This window comes from Musa acuminata, chromosome BXJ3-1 (assembly GCF_036884655.1).
Source record: "Musa acuminata AAA Group cultivar baxijiao chromosome BXJ3-1, Cavendish_Baxijiao_AAA, whole genome shotgun sequence".
In the NCBI taxonomy this organism is placed as follows: Eukaryota; Viridiplantae; Streptophyta; class Magnoliopsida; order Zingiberales; family Musaceae; genus Musa; species Musa acuminata.
The window spans coordinates 582,858-602,156 of record NC_088349.1 but is presented as its reverse complement, the minus strand read 5'-3'; the positions used below and the strand labels follow the sequence as shown (position 1 = coordinate 602,156).

At 39.7% G+C, this 19,299-nt stretch overlaps 1 protein-coding gene and 1 pseudogene across 4 annotated transcripts; both read right to left on the bottom strand.

Annotated features, from left to right (window-relative positions):
- Positions 1-1,020: 1,020 nt before the first annotated feature.
- LOC135629426 (protein indeterminate-domain 5, chloroplastic-like) lies at positions 1,021-5,146 on the bottom strand. 4 transcript variants are annotated; one of them, XM_065136753.1, is made up of 6 exons: positions 4,856-5,146; positions 4,709-4,767; positions 4,570-4,622; positions 4,234-4,480; positions 3,487-3,883; positions 1,021-2,370 (listed from the first exon to the last, which is right to left on the bottom strand). In XM_065136753.1, the coding sequence occupies exons 4-6, from the start codon at positions 4,427-4,429 to the stop codon at positions 1,266-1,268; spliced, it is 1,698 nt and encodes a 565-aa protein (XP_064992825.1). In that variant the 5' UTR covers positions 4,430-4,480; positions 4,570-4,622; positions 4,709-4,767; positions 4,856-5,146; the 3' UTR covers positions 1,021-1,265. The 4 variants fall into 4 exon arrangements, with proteins under 4 accessions (XP_064992825.1, XP_064992823.1, XP_064992821.1 ...); XM_065136751.1 differs by having other exon boundaries at positions 4,876-5,146; XM_065136749.1 differs by having other exon boundaries at positions 4,892-5,146.
- Positions 5,147-13,373: 8,227 nt separating this feature from the next.
- LOC135628283 (polyamine oxidase 5-like) lies at positions 13,374-14,541 on the bottom strand (annotated as a pseudogene).
- Positions 14,542-19,299: the final 4,758 nt, after the last annotated feature.

The window sequence follows — 19,299 nt, the reverse complement described above, 5'->3', positions numbered from 1 at the left end:
GATTACAATCACAAGACCTATCAATGTAAATTCTATGTTGTAAGAATCATTTATATGGTTTACATCAATCACTATGGCCTTATTATGTGAACTCCCATCGAGCCAACAGAAGTAAGATTAAAACTTCACATCGACGCTCTACGTGGTCTAATTTCTCCGAGATAACAAAGCTCGTACGTAGATTTTTCTGGCTGGATCTCAATCTGCAGTCTCCCATCTCAAAACGGGAGCCAGCCAAACTCTGTAGTGACCTTCGATGCATGCGTAGATGTCAGTAAATAAATGCTTCATACCACGTAATTCGACACAACAGGGACAAGACATGAGACAAAACTCATGTTACTTTGCAGCTGGATCAACATAATATAATAATTCGTCTAAGCTAAATAGGATCTCAATTACTCTTTGTATATTGGTCTTTAAACATCACAAGGCATTCTTAAGCATTGGATTTAGTGTCCCAAAGGAATGTGCCATCAATGTTATCATCATCATCATCATTATTATTATTATTTCAAGGCGAAAAAAGAAAAAAGAAACCATGTCACCTCTTCAATGCTATAATTATGTACATTATTATTATTATTATTATTATCTAAGATTTATGCAATCATCAGGTGTACAAAGCATGTGAGCCGAGCCAGCTTGCAGTATGTATGTGCCAATGAAGTACGTGAAGTGAGAGTACACTGTTCTTCACGTGATCACACAGGCAGCCTCATGTGAACGATATCGGACGAAAACGCATCCAATATGCGGAGCTCTACATGTATGTATGTATAGATACATACATATATGTTGGTGGATTCGTTATGATATCACTCAAATATAATATAGAAACATAAGAGACATTCTTCACGTAACAGCTGCATGCCATATCAAGTCAAACTCCAGCTCTCTCTCTCTCTCTCTCATCTCTCATTGACTCAACACATGCATGCATGCATGCATGAGCACAAAGAACCACGTCGACAAGCGCGTGGTGCATGCAGCAGCATATCGATATGTTTGATTACCATGTTCAGAAAAAAGAGCAGACTTATTATTAGAAGAACGGAAGAAGTAAAGCGGTCAACAGCAGCAGAAACAAAGAAAGAAAGAAAGGAAGGAAGGAAGATATCCTCGACTGAGACGTCGTCTTCAACTAATACATGCATGCGACTACAAGACAAAGCTTGATAGATCCTACTATATTATCGCACCTAACAAGCTCAATTGGCTACATACCTCTACTGAGTTCTCCTACATCGATCTCTCGGAGGCTCTTACTGCAGTCTTCCACCACCAAAGGATCGAGTAGAGGATCCCGATTTCATCTCCGAGTGATCCATAGAGCTCGTCGTGTCGATGCCGAGATGGTGCTGTTCCCTCTGCGGAATTCCTCCCACCATGCTTCTCATCATGCCGCCAACCCCGAGAAAGTCTCTCGTGAGTCTGTCGGATCCTCCGAAGCCGCCCATCGACAGGTTGCGGTGCAGCTTGTTCTCCCCCATGCCGTCCAATCCTTGGTTGAAGCCACCGAACACCCCGCCGTTCCCGTTGGCAAGCGAGTTCATGATGTCTTGGAAGTGGTTCTCGTTTCCTACGCCAGTTCTGGAGATCTCTCCACCACCTCCACCACCACCACCGGAGAAGGAGGCGGTGAGACCTCTGAGCATCGAGCTTCCGCTGCCACCACTGGATGTGGCACCCATTTGGGCAGCCTTCTGAAGCAGTGCGGTGGCTGACATCTGAGGTACTACTGATTCAGCGTGCACAGAGGGGTTATACAGAGAAGACATGGTGGTGTCAGTGTGATTGCTCATTAGGTCTCCAGCGAACAGCGACATGGCCTCAGTACCTCCACCTGCGTTGCTGAATTGGTCGGGGCCCAGGAGATGGCCGCTTTGGCCGCCAGCGTCGCTGCCATTGTTCATGGTACTCGAGCTACCGGTGTTAGAGAAGAAGCCAAGATTGAAAAGATTCGCGGCGGCAGCAGCAGAGGAGGAGGATGAGGCGTTGGCGTTTGTTTGGAGATCTGGGAGCTGCATCATCCCGTGGAAGGGCTTGAGCAACTGCGGGTGTTCGCCGAAGCCTTGGTTCGGCCCACCACCGAGGAAGAAAGGGGATGAGTGGGCCAGCTGATGGGGCTGCCGGAAGGAGGCGGCGTTGAGGTGATCAAACTGGCCGGTGCCGCTGCTTCCCCTCAGTTGGAGGAGGTCGGCGGAAGGCTGAGCTTGGTCCTGCAAGGAGGAGAGCTGCGGGAGCCCCAGGTTCATGCCTCTGCCTCCATACAAGTGGCTGCCGATGGTGTTTATGCCGCCTGGAAGCCTCGCGCTTTCCTGTGCCAATGCATCGCAGAAGGCTCTGTGGGTGATGAAGCTGTCTCTCCTGCATCCATTTTGAGCATTAACCCGTCAAGATTTCAGTTTCATTGAATCGAAGAAGACAACAATACTCGGAAGAACACTGTGTTCTGACAGAATAACAGAGGGCGACGCAGATTATGAGCTTTCTCAGCAAGAAATAAAGGGAATCAAGATTAGTACTTGGGTTCTATGAATGTTCATCTAAAGTTTATTCTGATAAAGCATACAGACAAGCTTCTTCACCAAGTCCGATGCAGGTGCCGGTCAGTTCTTTTACCAAACCATCCATGATATTAAAAGGTACAGAGGCAAGAGAGTTCAATTCCTGTGAGGCATTAAAATAAGGGCCGAAGAATGAAGCCTCCTTGAAGCTGGAAAAGGTCAGTGTATGACCACCCATTATTAGGACTGACTCATCAATCAATGCAACGAGGGAGATTTTGCAGCGAATACGAATACCAACAAGAGCATGCATGAATGAGCTCTCCTCTTGCATCAATGCAACGAGGGAGATTTTGCAGCGAATACGAATACCAACAAGAGCATGCATGAATGAGCTCTCCTCTTGCATCAATGCAAGTCCCAGACTTCATGCACTCCCTCATGGATTCCGAGGCAAGAATGTTACCAGAAGAATGAAAGCTACAAATCATCAGTAAACCATCTCTACCAACTCATTTAAACACAGGTAGAGAGCACTCGGTTTCCAATCGCTATGCATCACAACCCAAAGGAATGCTTGTGAATCGGTGTGGACCTGCAATGCCGAGAGGATGCCCAGTTGCCCACATATCTCCAAATCGCAAGGCAACAAACTATCCTGCTCGGCCTTGCCTTCAAGGCCCCACGTGAACACAATGGAGACGGAGAGAGAGAGAGAGAGAGAGAGAGAGAGAGGCGTTGGTTTCAATGAGAAATTAGATGAGTGTGTTGCTTGGCTGTGATTCACGTGAGAGCAGTTCTGAATCCGAAAACATGTCTAACCCTAACCCTAACTCCACCAACAAGAGGGTGTGTTTGATACCAGTGCAATGTGAAGCAGCAGGCTGCAGTGTGATGACAGCCCAATCATGGGTGGATTGGATGGGTGTAGTGCATCAGAAGGAGATGGGAGATGGGTGCATGCAGGCGGCAGTACCTGGAGAAGAGGGTGCCGCAGTCGCAGCGGTACTCGCGAGTGCCGCAGATCTTAGAATGCGCCTTCCAGTCGGACTGGACGGCGTAGCGCTTGGAGCACTTGTCGCACTTCCACTTCTTCTCGCCGTGCTTGCGGCAGAAGTGCTTCTTGATGCCGGTGAGGTCGCCGAGGGCCCGCGACGGGTCGTGGTGGACGCAGGTCGGCTCGGGGCAGAGGTACACCCGGCGGCGGACCTCGTTGGGGTTCTTCTGCTTCAGCTTCCACGGCAGGTTGTGGCCGCGCCGGTGCAGCTGCAGGTTCTGCTCCCGCTGGAACCCTTTGTTGCACACCTCGCAGATGAAACGGTTGGTGGCCATCAGCGTCTTCGGCGACAGAGCTATCACCTCCGCATCTGGATCTGTAATCATGATGGAACGCATATAAAGGCCGAGGTTTAAAGAAAGTGAGCACTCGCAGAGATGCTGTGCACGAGAACGCATGCTTTTGACTATGGGTTGACTTGGTAACATCAAGAAAAGGGAAGAGGGGAGACCTTTTTCTCGAAACCTAGGTCACCAAATCGAGTTGAGATCCATCATGCATGGATTCTTACCTTTCTTGAAGAAATTAAGAGTTGAAAGAGAGGATAAGGACGCAAGAAAGCATACGTTGATGTTCCAGAAGATGCTTGCTCGATCATACGGAGGTATGATCAAGTCAGCGTCGCTACCAAGAAGGATGTAAAGGAGAATAGGCTTAGATACTTGCTTGGGTTTCCAGGGAGGTTCCTCTTCTTCTTCGGAGGAGCAGCAGAGTGTGGAGTATTGGCCGACGAGGCTGTCGCTGTTAGTTCCTGTGGCGGCGGCGGCTGCGGCGGCTGCGGCGGCTGCTGTGGCTGTTGGTGGCTGTGCTGGCCATCCTCCCTGATTCCGAAGAAATGCGTGGACGACGAAGCGGCTTTCATCTTCTAAACCGGATCAGATGCTAGTCTCGCTCGCTCTTCTTTGTCTGGTATCTGCGAAGGATCAGTAACCAGTCCAAATCAGTGCTGCAGATGGAACACTCACTACCCAACATGGAACAATGGGATTTTGTTGTGTCTACCGCTAAGAATCAATCCGGCCAAGCTCGCCTCAAACCTCAGGCCTCCTTCAGATCTACAGACAAGGAAACAACCAAAGAAGAGGAAGATGAGAGAAAAAACCCAAATAATGGTACAAGAGGAGTGGATCCAGGCACCCACCAGACGACCCTCAATCTCTTGGCTACTGCTCCCCCAAGTCTACTAGAGAACAAAGAAAGCTGGCAAAGTAAACCAACACTTGGCTCAGAAACAAAGCATAAAGAGACATGTAGTGTCTGAGAGAAAGAGAGAGAGGAAGATGAAGACAGCAGAGGAGGAGAAACAACTGCAGCAGGCTCAAACCCAGAAGATGTGATCTATCTTCTCTTTCTCACTCTAGCTTGGGAGGGGAGGAAAGCGCAAGGAAACGAAGGGAGACGGCAGGCAAAGGGCGGCAGCACAGCTAGCCAAGCCGGGAATTCTTTCTTCAGCTGTGTGATATATCTCCGAGTTACTTGTCATACTTTTCCTTCTCTCATCTCGATTCTCATTCTTTTCTGTTCCACTTTTCTCCCTCCCTCCCTCCTCTTATTCCTCACCTCTTTACGCCACAAATAAAAACTCCACCAATAATCTATATCGACAAGGAGAGAGAGAGAGAGAGAGAGGGTGTGTGTGTGTGTGTGTGTGTGTGTGTTGCTGCTGTAGATGGCGTCTGGCTCAGGCAAGTGTGTCGGTATGTGGCAAGGATTGGGTCCCACAGACGCCCATAGCCCTTACCCTCTCCATTTGGTCTCTTCCTCTCGGCACGAGACAAAAGCCAACCGCTCGTCTCAACCTTCTTTTACCCCAACGGCGGTGAGTGGAAACACTCGAGTGACGTCCTCTCATCTCCATCACCGACTGTAATGGTGGTGGAGTAGGACGCTTGAATTGAATCACACCACCCCCCTCTCTCTCTCTCTCTCTCTCTCTCTCTCTCTCTCTCTGTGTTGCTGCTTGCTAGGTTCGTGTTGCTTCAGTGTAAGAATAATCAAGACAACACACAGTTGGGAGTACGAGAACTATCCATGGAAAAGTGACATCAAGTTTGGACTAAAAGAAGATAAAGATGTGCATGAAATCTCTGAAATATGATGGATGACTTGGCATCTGACGCGTGAGATGATATGCTGTCTTCCAATTTGCAGTATAGAATATGCACTACAGAGAGACTGGCATACGCAAGTGCATAGAATATGCAGCAAGCCACACTTCATTTACTCTGCAGTGTGAGCTGAAGAACTGTTCTAGTGATGAACTGAAGGCATATATATATATATATATATGTGTGTGTGATGTGAGATAAAAGAAATCTTACAGCATTTCCAATTTTTATTCCAGTAGATTCTATGCTTGAATACAATTCCAAGTGTTAGGCAAGAAGGATAGATATATGCCTGTTAAGATGTTAACAATTATATATTAATGTTGACTTTGACTTATCTTGAGGCCACAAGCCAAGGTATACAACTTACCAAACAAGCTCAAACTATTGCAACTTAGGATTAAAAGAGAGCACAGTTGCTATCACTTATTGCAAATCTCCTCTCAATCAAAGAAAACATGTAGATCATTGGAAAAAGCTTTCTTGCTTACATGCCTAATAAACCTATCCATGTTAATGTAGGATGATTGAAATGAATAGCTAACACAAGATTCATTGGCTCACCCTCAATTATCTAACAAGAATCCATATGTATGGCTGACTAGACTTGATTGATACATAAGATTTTTTTTTGGGGGTATATTTTCTTTCCATCTTTGAATGAGTCTCGCATGAGAGAGCATCTGGTCACAATCTAAACCCTAAATAGTTGATAGCAAATATGATGTTGAATAACTAGCAAGACCACAAAGAGATGTGGAAAATTCAGTGTGTGGATGTTACCAACAACACCTTCTCCGGAGAAGCTTTTCTGTAGGACTGATTGCATTTCAATGCATAAATATAAAAAAAAGAAAGAAGAAAAATGTTTCTTGTAAGATAATAGAAAATGGAATTCTAGAGCTGCTTGGGAGTACTACTGTCTACAAAACCCTAATTTTGCAAGAACATGTTTCTGGTCCCAACATGTAAATATTCCCTGATGGAGAAGTATCACCAGCCTATGCCAACACCTTGCTACAGGGTTGCAACCCCTTCTTTCTTGGGAGTTGCAAGGCATATATATATAAGCTGTGTGCATGAGTTCCTCACATATCTAGGAAAACACATCATGGAAAGCCGACAACAGTGACTTGTACCAAACACATCATCGATTGGGTTAGGCTCTCAAACTGAACTGAAGAAGAAGAAGAAGAAGAAGAAGAAGAAGAAGGAAGAGGAGGAAAACATTTCTGGTGCCCTGATAAGAGGAGAGAGTAACACTGAAGGTACGGAAATCCATGCAGTATGAAAATGGAGAATATACTGAGCAAGAGATTGTGTGCTGACACCAAACCAACAATGTTTGGTGCTGTGTGTGTGTATGATAGCGAGTAGAAGGCAGGCATACATCTGTCGTCACAGCTACTGCCATGTACTGTATGCAAAACAGCAACAAAGCTGGAAGGATGACAAGAAGAAGAAAGTGACTACATAGGTTTGGGTCTCGATGCAAAGTTACTTTGTGGGTTCTCTTTCCTAAATTGTCAACCTCATGGGGTGTTCCTTTAGCTTCTGCTGCAGGAGCTGCCCTCGTCCATGGTGGATCAGCCACAGAGAAAGGTACCAAAACGAAAATAAATATATGTGGAAGCATGATTAAAAGATGAAGGATGCTTCCATCACATCCATATCACGCATGAGAAAGTTAGGTGGAGGTGACCATCAAGTTTTAAGAATGAAATTTGTAGATGGTTCAATGTCGAGAAAAGATCCATGTAATTCACGATTAAGATGTTGTTATTATTGTTGTTATTGTTATTGTATCGAATCTGACTAAAAAGACCAATAATTCTTATGCTTTTCAACCAAATAGTACTTTTTTTTTTGTCATGTATTTTAGATAGAAATACTAATAAGAAATACACAATTTTAGAAGATGTAAAGTTGGACAAATTCAAAGAGTTACTTTCGAGTCGTCGAATAATATATATATATATATATATATATATATATATATATCGTAACGAAAGAATCTTTGGCTCTAATACCATGTCATTTTTTATTTGTCGAAAAGCGAGATTTGGATGGGGAAAGGCAAGAAATGCTTGGCAAGTGTAGAACAATGCGGGCCTTGATTTGTTCTTCTCTCTGCAACTCATGCATCAAAATGTTAGGACAGGAGAAGCTCATCCCGCAGCTAAAGTTGGTGCCGACAAGGACTCAACAGCTCCCCTTTGTCTCCAACTTGTGTTCTTCTCGTTCTATTTTTTTTTTTTTTTGGTTAGAATATATTTATTTCAATAGATCAAAAATAAATATACATCGATTCCCCAACTTCAAACAATCATTCACCAAAAAAGAATCAGATTTCACGATCAAACATGCTCCAAAATGTATATGATGACTATCTATTTACGACAAGTTTAATCGAAAAAAAATACTTTTAGTGTTTTTAAGTACGTTTATTGAGAAATACAAAATATCTTTTTTTTCTCTAAAATTTAAAGCTTAAATATCGAAAAATTACATGACATGGCCTACTAAAACAACAATAAAATAGCTAAAAGGAGAAAAAGAACTGTTAATTCCATCATTAATCAAGCCTTTGGGTTTTCTCAAGAAGAAGAAAAAGGAAGAGTCTTTTCTTGTGGGGCCTCAATGGGACATAGAGATGCCGTAGAGATAAAGACACATCAATTGGCGATACTTGGCATTATTTAGCTCGTAGAATCGTGCCTCGTGTGAATCAAGATTCGCTTACAAAGTTGTCTTTTTTATTTTTATTATTTTATTTTCTCCACATGTGTCAATAATTACACCAAACATCATGTTCTCATGTTCATGTATGAAATATATTTTTTCCCCCCACCCTTAATTTATGGTGTCATTGTAACATATTTGGAATAATTGGCATCCACATATTAAGTCCACATTAGATTCCTAATTCATATCTAAAATATGGGTCTCATGATAATATATCAAATTCTTTTATCAAAGGTTAAGGATTCGAAAACTCATTCGGTGTTGACTAATTGATAATTTATCGTAATGTTTCGAGCTCAAATCTCACTTTCCTCACTTACCCTTTGTAAAAAAAATTAAATTTATTATCATTATTATTAAAAGGAAAGGAAAACTTGTGAAAAAGCAAATCGATTTATAAAATGAAAAGGGAAAAAAGTGATTTTGCAACTTTAGAAAAGAAAAAGAAGGGATATTAATAAAAGAAAATGAAAATTATAGTATGATAACTAAATATAGAATCATTATCTCATGCACTTTCTTTTTATTTGTTTTAAGTTTTTTTAAGATTAGTAATCATATAATTAATTTTTAGGTTATGATCTTGTCATCTCATCAGCAGCAATTAACCTATCTAGCATTTAACCAAATCAAGATTGACAATGCAATAAAGAAAACATGATTAATTTGTCCAAAAACTTACAAACCTAAAAATCCAAATTAATCGAATAAATTATAGATAAGACGTCCACAACTATCCAAAAATGATGTGAATTTAAGATTAATGATGAGGAGTGTGAGTCAAAATAATAATTTAATCTACAAATTTAAATTTATTATATCTTCACATGACATGATACATCATACTTCATGTCGTGAACATTAAGTCATAGATAAATCTAATATATATCATCCGACTCTTTCGATACGTAACTCTTAATCTTCACTCTTTCACCACTTATCGTGAAATCTGTCTAATCTTTCATATCATAGTCAAATTTTGATCGATTATGTGAAGATATGGTCAATGTGAGGCATCCGATGATTCAAAGCAATGCAATCGGCACATCATAATTTGACGTGACGTTGATGATGTGAATCTCCATCTAACTTGACCAACTTAGATCTTCTATAAGCATGTCGATTAGTTTTTGTTCTCTCTCTCTCTCTCTCTCTCTCTCCCTATATATAAATATATATATATGGGTACAAAAGACATTTCACTTGGTGTAATTTCATGATTCGTCTAATGGCTGCTAATGAAAGCCATCGGGAGTTGAATGTGTACAAAATATTCATCAAATTTGTCGGTGATAGAGCGATAAACAATAGGCAGAGAATTGTCGTTCGAATTCTTTGATGTCACTTCAAAGTTGACTGAGCTCGGAAGCTCATTTGAAATGAGGACTTGGGGCAAAGAATGGTGTGTCTATTTGATCCTCCTCGACACCTATGACTAATTCATGAATCCATCATGAGCCCATGACTAAGGTGGTTTACATTTCCATCTTTACAAAGTCTAAGCAACATTATTTATTAAATGCATCGTTTTCATGGGGATGAAGGAATAAATGAGATATTTTTTATTATTCGTCTGATTATAAGGTAAGAACAAGTAGATCGCTCTTATTTATATATACATATTTTGTACTCGTTATCATCCTTTTCATATACATACAAATTTTAGAATTAAATCTAATATTTATAATTTCAATATTCCAATATTAACCATTAAACTAATTATATATATATATATATATTTAAAAAAAATAATAAATAATGTTTTTAATATTATTATGATATATAAAATTTATAAATATTATTATTATTTATAAATTTTAAGATTATTAATTAATTTTGATAATATTTTTTATTTTTTAAAATAATTATGTAAAAGAATATGAAGAAGTCACAAGCTTTTCGCCTCAAACGAGAGTTCCTCGTCCTCACCCCTATCCTATCTAATTGGAAAATAAAGTGAGAGCGTAGGATAGAGGATGAGACGGGCACGAGAACAAGGAAGCACTCTTTCCGTTCCGCCCTAGTGACATCCATATTATTTATATTTATAAATTTTTATTAAGCATTCATTCTTCATGGACTATGATTAACATCTTTTTGTTGGATTGAAAATTGCATAAAATAATATTTAAAAATCTCTTAATATTTATTAATATCAGAAGTGATTGCTTGTTCCATGTGAAAAAACAAATCCATTAATGTAAAAATTTTGACAAAAGTATCCAACTTCTAAAAAACTTTTTGGAGGTATAACACTGAGACTCTTTCAACTTTCAAGTCAATTGGGTATTCTAAATAGAATGTATTAAAAAAGAGTAGCGAGTATACCTCCTAAATCTTTATCCATAGAGAAAGGATTCGAATCATATACGATTAAAAAAATACTATTTGAGTTGAATCTACATCGATAATTCACATAATTAGAGTTTTAAAGATAATTAACAATCAAATGATAGTGCTCGACAAAGGCTAACTATAAAAATATATATTTTTATGTTTCATGTATGTATTTTTATAATAAAAACTTAAAAGCCTTTCTTTCTCTACTTAAAAATGAGTTAGTTTAGGCATAACCAAACGAACAAACAAATAAAGAAAGAAAAAGAATTATCGAGACAAATATAAAAGAGAGCATCTACACACTCCCAAATCTCCAAATGGGGCAACTCAACTTCTTAGTGGTTTCATTCCTCTCTCTCTCTCTCTCTCTCTCTCTCTCTTGAATATATTAATGGGGGCCAATTGGTACGGATGGACCCATCTTGTGTCCCATGGCATCTTTGTTGGGAATCAATTCCCATGGTAGCAAACAACACGATGAGGGGGGCTCTTTTAACGATAAAGTTCATCCTTATCGTTTCTCCCTCGAAAACTCCTATACGCACCAAATAGTATGTAGTGTCGTAGTGTAAGGAAGAAGGTATCACATAAAGAAACAATATGGAGGACCGGTTTAGAATGTCTTTCTTACGTATGTGGTCATGTGGAGGAGATCATGGGAGAAGAGACAACAATAATCAAATGTCCTTTTTTTCTCTTTGCATGATTACTATAACCTGATGACGGATGCATTTGTAACATTGGATCCCATGATCATAGTACATGCAATATATGACATATGACCTGTACTATAGATATGTACTATAGTTTGAGTCCTTATATATTTCGGTAAGATTATCTTTTCACGAAAAATAATGATGACGGTGATAATGATATAGAAATCAGGAGGGTTTTTTATTTTTTAGGGTGTTTGAGTCTATGCTTAAGAATCTTTTATTCGGATTTGGGTTTGATTCGACCATTTAAATATCTTATATATTATTATTTTTATAAAAAAGAAAATGATGGTCATATCGAGTTCGAGTCGATTTATACGTGAAATTCGATATGTATCATAGTTTGTGTTTTTAACAAAATTATTCTTTTAAGACTATAATAACCAAAGGTATAAAATCATGAAATTAGGGTCGTTTGTTTTTCAAGTTTAATGAACTTAAGTATTTTGAGATTAATAATTATTTTGGGAATCTTGAGGTTAGTGTCTTGGGAGGAGGATAATAAATTCTAGTAAAAGAAAAAATCATCATAAAAAAAAACCTGACAATTAAAATTCGATTCCTCTATAAATATCTCGTGTATCTTTAAGGTTTCAACGAGAGTGACGAATATTTTGGATGTTTAGAAAGAAATATATCTTTGAGTTTTCTATAAAAGATGAGATATATATATATATATATATTTGGTATTTGGAATGTTAGTCAGCTCTTCCTCCTCCTCAAATAATATTTGAAGTAGAAAAAGAAAAAGACACATTGGAGTCAGTAAATAGAATTTGAATTCAAGTAAGGTAAGGTGAAAATTCAAGTATGGATCCAACATGGAGACAACCTCCAACATAATTGATGACATGCATGCATGTTGAAAGGAACATATCCATCTTATTATATTTGACGTGCTATGGGAGGAGGCGTCCTCACATGCGACGTTCTTACAAGTTTTTGCATGTACTGACTGCTTTCTTTGCCTGTGGGCATGTGATCCTCGCGTGGGGACCCTTGCGGCCCCCATCTTGGGTTCACGAGCCCTCTTCTCTCTCTCTCTCTCTCTCTCTCTCTCTCTCTCTATCTATCTATACCCATAGGATCAAGGACTACGATATTGTTCTTGTTGTGGTCCACGATGTGATTGCGTGAGAGTCGATTAGAATGTACCCTTCAAACGTAGATTACTTTGCAACCTTTTTGTCTTCAATTTCAATTGGTAGCTCCCACTTCAGACGTACGTCTGCTTTGGTTCTTCCGTCCACGACTAATCAGCATCATCATCAACATCTCTATGTCTACCAAGAGAGAGAGAGAGAGAGAGAGAGAGAGAGAGAGAGAGAGAGAGGTGTTTGTTGTTTGGTCCAGGGGCCGGGCCACCGTCTTCGTCGGAGAGAGCTCTTCCAGCTTTGGTGGGCTTATCCCCCGGTGCGGGTTTCCGGGCCTTTCCATCACCTTCATGAGCTCGTCTCATAAATCATAGCACCCCGAACTCCACAGGTTGGAGAAGGGCACCCCGAGAGATGAAGCCAAAGCCAGCCATTAATGGAGCAAAACCTGCACGTACTCATCAGGAGATGCAAGGAGGAGGAGCGAACCGTGTTCTGCTCTATGGTTTTGAACCGCGGCTTATCTCTTCTCTCGTCTCGAATAGCCTATACACTCACTCTTTTAGTAGCTCAGGCGGTCAGCAACACAGTCTCTTCTACACAATCAATGAACCCTATTCTTTGTATTCATGCAGGATTAACAGAATTATATTAGATAGCTCACAGGTTGGAGCCAAAATATGTCTGTATAAACAAGCAAAAGCTCAACCCAAAGAGTGCTATGTAAATTTTCTTTACTACTGGCATGAACATAAACAAGGATGTTTATGTGCTTGAGGCATAGTTCATAGACAACATCAACAAACATCAAAGAGATCATCACGATTATGTCATGGAAACTGAGCAGACCAAGAAATGTAGAGAGAAAACAAGAGTTTTTAGAGTACCTAAAACATCTTTTAAATAGATACAAGTCCTAAAGCATGATAGCTTCTGCAAATTCCTCCCTCACCACAAACGAGAAGAGATCTGATACACTATGCTGTACCGATAGGCGCCTTCGGCAGACTTAAGTAGCCGTCATGCCAGAGGTGTAGGCTCTATGAACAGATTCAGAATGACCAGCACTTGCTGCTTCGCCAGCAAAAGATACATTTTAAAGAGGAGCACAAAGTTTCTCATACAAGTGGGATGGCTTCCCTACTAGATCACAAGAATAGGACCCGAGGGAGTCTGGATATGTTCCTCAGCACGAAACCAGATGCTGTATCTGTCAGATCACAACAAGTTTATTTACGTTTGATTTTAGAGGAATTGAAGTACCCGTATGGTCAATACGAGCAAACAAACTAACCGGATCTGTCGCATCTGGTATCATTTTCTTCAGCTGCAACGTCACAAAGTTTACAGCTTCTTCATCACAAAGTTTTTCTATGTCATAAGCAAACCTTCCAGCAGTCATGTAAACAAGAACAGGATGTCCTGTGGCTTTGTGGAGATTGAGAAAATAGCCACAGGCATAAGATGCCTGAGCTACTAACCCTAACGCTTTTACGTTAGGCCAAAAGATGGTGCTAAAGCGAAGAGCAATCTTATTACCTATGCCAACACCAAGATCAGAGATTGCAGAGTTTCCATTCTGGAAGCCACGAGGAACAGTAATAATAGCAGCATCAGCTACAAATGTACTTATATTGTCCACCGCGATTATTACTCTATTGCCATGCTGCACAATTGTTATTACCCTGATAGGGGTGAATTAAGTGAAGTTAGTCAATGAAAAGAAATATATTAAGTTGAAATTGACGACTTCACAGTTTAGCCACTGGTATCAGTAAGCTAAGATGTAAATGACTCGGAGATTTCTGGGTATTGAAAAAAGAAAGTGCCAGATTAAGAAACATTCATGCACCCTAATCAGCAAAATAAAATTTTCAACCATTTGTCTGTTCAAATATCATTCGATTTAGGTTCGGGCTCATGTGATGATAATGCAAAAGATTAGGAACTTCATGTTTAGTTTTACCCCATGTGTTTGAAACAATGGAAACCACATTCTGCAATGAAGAGCATTATATTGGAAACAGTGACAAACAAATTCTGAGAAATCAACAACAGAGACGTCACAGCTAAAATCTGAAATGTAGCAAGCAGCCTAGACATACTAGGCAGGTTAGTGAACAATTATATACAGGATGCTGCCAACTTCAAAATCCGCTGACAACAAGGCAATGAAGTTTCACATGAATGATGCCAGCTTCCATTTAACTTCCTAGATCTTGTTTAAAACATTTTGTTCATTTTCTACTGCCCTTTTTGGTGCCACTTAAGATATTAAGCAACAGAAAAATCTATCATACCTCTTTCAGACATTACTTTGGATCTCGGTTATTTTCGATAATCCTAGAGAATTTCATTTTTTTTTAATTAGTAAGGTATGCAACAAATCCACACTGGAGCATCACATTTTTCTTATTCCCATCACTAAAGCGTTAGAGAGAAATGGTTCGCCCACACGCCACGTCTAGAACATTCTTTTCAAGATATGTTTTTTCTACAGACTGAGAAGGGTTCAAAAGCAGGGTCCTGAAACCTAAAGATTTTCTAAGTAGATTTTCTCCAAATCTTCTCTGTGGATGAGCCTTTTACTTGATCCATCTTGTTATTTCCAGGGGCTTGTTCCTCATTGTTTCTTGTATAATATCCTAAAAAGCATCTATTCCTCCCCTTTTGTTGTCTACCAAGAGGCTTAAAATAAAAGGAGAACCATAGAAAATTAGCTTAGATGCCAAAATCTTCTACAAGAGGAAAAAAATAGTAAACAGACAGCAGTTTTGCCATCGATATCAATTAAAAGACCAGTTCATTATATCTGGATAGGATAAATAATGACAACAGAGGGCGGGCCTTAGTACAACGGTAAGGTTGCTCCTTTGCGATCCGGGAGACTTAGGGTTTAAATCACAGAAATAACCTCTTTAAATATTTAAAGGCAAAGCTACGTACATTGACTCTCCCCAGACCCCGCAATAGATATGTCCTCTATAAATAATGACAATAGGGAGAAAGAATTCAAGAAGCAGAAATTTTACATGACATTTCTGTTTTAGACACATTGACCCTAAAATTATGGCTAGCCATCTGTTAATTGACACCCTCTTATACAAACCATATGGGTTCGAACCTAATCTAATCATCACTTGTTCACTTGCATTTCCATCATCTTCCTTATCCTAAAACTTACATACGTAATCTAATGTTATACACTACAATGCACAGAATAAGATTGCATTTCCAAGCGTGCCCTAAACGCCGACGCAATCTATAGATAGATAATAGAATCAATCAAGATTTCCAATAAACAAGATACATATACCAAATCCAAGAATAGAATTTTCTTTCTTGGGAAGTAAAGAAAAACAAACAATGTATATATCTCAAGAAAATCCAATTGAAAGAAAGTTAAGGAAACTCGTCAGAGAAGAGCATAATACCGCCAATTCTAGACTTCTTCCGGCTCGAGAAGCCCTTGCCCCTTTGACGCCGGTCGACCGCCACAAGAGCCGACCGATCTCCGCTCTCCGCTTAAGATTATAGAGAATTCAAGAAAAGACTACACGAACGTATAGGAATCGAATCATGAGGCCGTGGTGCCTCGGATCGGGGAAGCCACGGAGCTTATCAAACCAGCTCATACGTGAGGCCCTCGTGAGATCCCCAAACCGGCGAGAGTTCGAGACGACGGGGAACGCGAAGCAAAAGGTCATACCGGCTCATACGTGAGGCCTTCGTGAGATCGCCAAACCGGCGAGAGATCGAGACGACGGGGAACACGAAGGAAAAGGTAAGAGCTTTGCGTGCCGTCGGCCAACCAGCTTCAGAGACGAGGCTCTATTTTTCCTTATATTATATATATATATATATATATATATATATATATATATATATATATATATATATATATATATATTCGATAAAACGAATTTCTCGACCACATAAAAAAATTATGATACCACTACTTCCTTTCGATCCACTCCTGCCTTCACCCTATACTGTATTATGCTCTCACCAGACCTAGTTATCCCCTCCTCTCTCTTATACCCTCGAGCGAGAAAGAATGGGCCTCATCATTAAGATTCATGAATTCCTCTCGTTATTACCTATAGTGCCTTGCGAGATGAGGGGAGGGTGTGCTCTCACTAGTATCTATACGTCTTTCTCATCGTCAAGGTCCACAAATTTCTCTTGTCATCAATTGCCAGTGATGAATGAGAGAATTACTATAGGCGAAAAAGGAGAGGGTAGTAGCGACGCTCCCACTCACTCATTTCTCATGTAAGAGCAATGGGCGATAGGGTCAATAGGGGCAAAAGGCAAGAGATGTGGTTGTTAATGTCCAACAAGGGTAAGGCCTCTATCACTAATTACCTTTGCGCATAGTTGTGCCTATGCTATAGGCGATGAGCGATTATTCAAGATGAGGGGATATGAGCAATATGCGTAAAATGATCATTTAAGAAAAAAAAGAACACGGTGAGAATTTCTCAAAGGTAGGACAATCGTTTGCTAGCAAGAAAATATACGGAGACAAAAACGACCAAGGGCAAAGGTGTAAGCGACACTATGGACGAAGATAGAAACGAGTCTAATAAAGACAAGAGAAATTAGTTTTCTTTTTTGTAAGATGGGGCCTTTTGTAAAAAAAATTTAAAACTAGGAGCTATATATATATATATATATATATATATATATATATATATATATATATATATATATATATATATATATAAGGATGAATAGTGGTAATTATTTAATGACGTGGCTTGATTGACCTTTTGAGCATCAACATCAAATGTAAAGGAGCAAATGACTCATTTGGACTGCTATAATTGCAATGCAACATCTTTGTCCAGCCAGCTCAGGTTTTCGTGGCATTCATGAGATTTTTGTAAGTGATGTGATAGGAATAATTGAGGAAGGCTTTAAAAATAAAATTGAAATTGTATTTGGAGATTCTCACAAATGTACAAATTGATTTTTTATTATTTAAGAATGGAAAAGGATAGACTATTACTGTATGTGTAATAGAGAGGTATTTGTTTTATTTATAAAAGAAATTTGACTAAATATCATATTGTTATTTACTGATATAAAGAATATATATCTTCTATTCATATTCTATTATTTACATGCCAGAGGAAGTATTGAAAAAAAAAATGATTGTATCTTATATTATGTTATTAAAATATAAAAAGAGAAACTCAATTTATTAATTTAAAAAATAAAAAAATATTTGAAATGATGCAGAGAGAGAGAGAGAGAGAGAGAGAGAGAGAGAGAGAGAGAGAGTGTGTGTGTGTGTGTGTGTGTAGAAACTCAAATGAATGGTGATCCAAGCTCAATGAGTTAATAGGTCATGGATGTGATTTGTTGTGAGATTTCTCCTCACCATGGCAAGTATACTATGATTTGTCCTTGGTCAGTGTCAACGTGATCAGGTTAGATCTTCAAAGGACAGAAAACAACTACAAAATCTAAGATTGATTCTGGTGAGATTTTAGTTAGGATCTCACATCATCTAAAGCTCTTGGTTTCAGAGCTCGTTTCTCTGTAGCTTAAACCATGCATGCAGAGATGAATGGGTCCATCATCAAAGGTAGTAGTAGTTGTTGTTGTTGTTGTTGTGGTGGTCCTTCCAAGGAATCTAATCCTTTTTGCTGTTTGTCACCATCCATATGGAGTCTGTCACTCAAAACTTAGCTGGTCTTCTTGTGGCAAGTTTTGCATGCAAAGATAGAAACAAAAACATGATTTGGATGGCATTAAAGAAACTATATTGGGTGTGATTTTATGAGGTCCAGAACAAATGTGAGAAAGGCAAAGCAAAGCTGCATCTGCTGCTGACAGATCCTCTGAACACAGTTGAAGGAGACATGAAACAGTTCATTCAGGCTTTAGTGAGTATTTATTTTCTTTCTCTTTGTCAAAGATGGAAAGCAGTAGTTAGGTAAAGGCTTCAAGATAGGTTTCATTATGCCACAGTATGTTTCTGCTTTTGGTGGCATCAGTGCCTTGTGGGACTCCTCAAAAGCAGCATCTGCAGATCATTATCTGACTATAAAATGATGGTCCTGCTGAGGAAATTTCCATGTCAGTATGAGATGAGACTAAAGATGAATACAGCAGAAGATAACTGTGTTCACATCCTATATTGAGTTCCAATATATCTTCATCAATCCACAGGCTTAATCAGCAACCATTTCATCTGTACATGTGCTGCTCAAGTACTTCATACAATGTTAGTATGAGATGAAACTGAAATGGATACAACTGCATGAGAAGAAGAAGAAGAAGAAGATATCCACATGAACACAGAAGCTTAATCGAGGACCATTTCACCAAGCTCAGTGATGAGCTACTTGGGAGTGGCAAGATTTATTTGCAGTTACTTATAAGTAAACATAGAGAGAGAGCGATAGAGAGAGAGAGAGAGAGAGAGAGAGAGGTGGAGGTCTTATCCATAGTCTCTACATGCCATGGGGCAAAAGAAGAGACGGGAAAGCAAGATTGTGGATAACGCCGAATCTGAGAGTCCAAAAAGAAGTTTCAGGCAAACCCACCAATGCTTATCCTCACTGTCGACTCGACTCTCCATCCTCTTTTTATAGCCGCCTGCTGTCCCACCCACCCAATCAAGCCATTTGCTTTCCGTGTCTCCAGAAACGTCTCTCTTGCCGCTGCACGCGACTCGTCTTCCTATGATAGCATCGGCTGCAGATTGTAGCATGA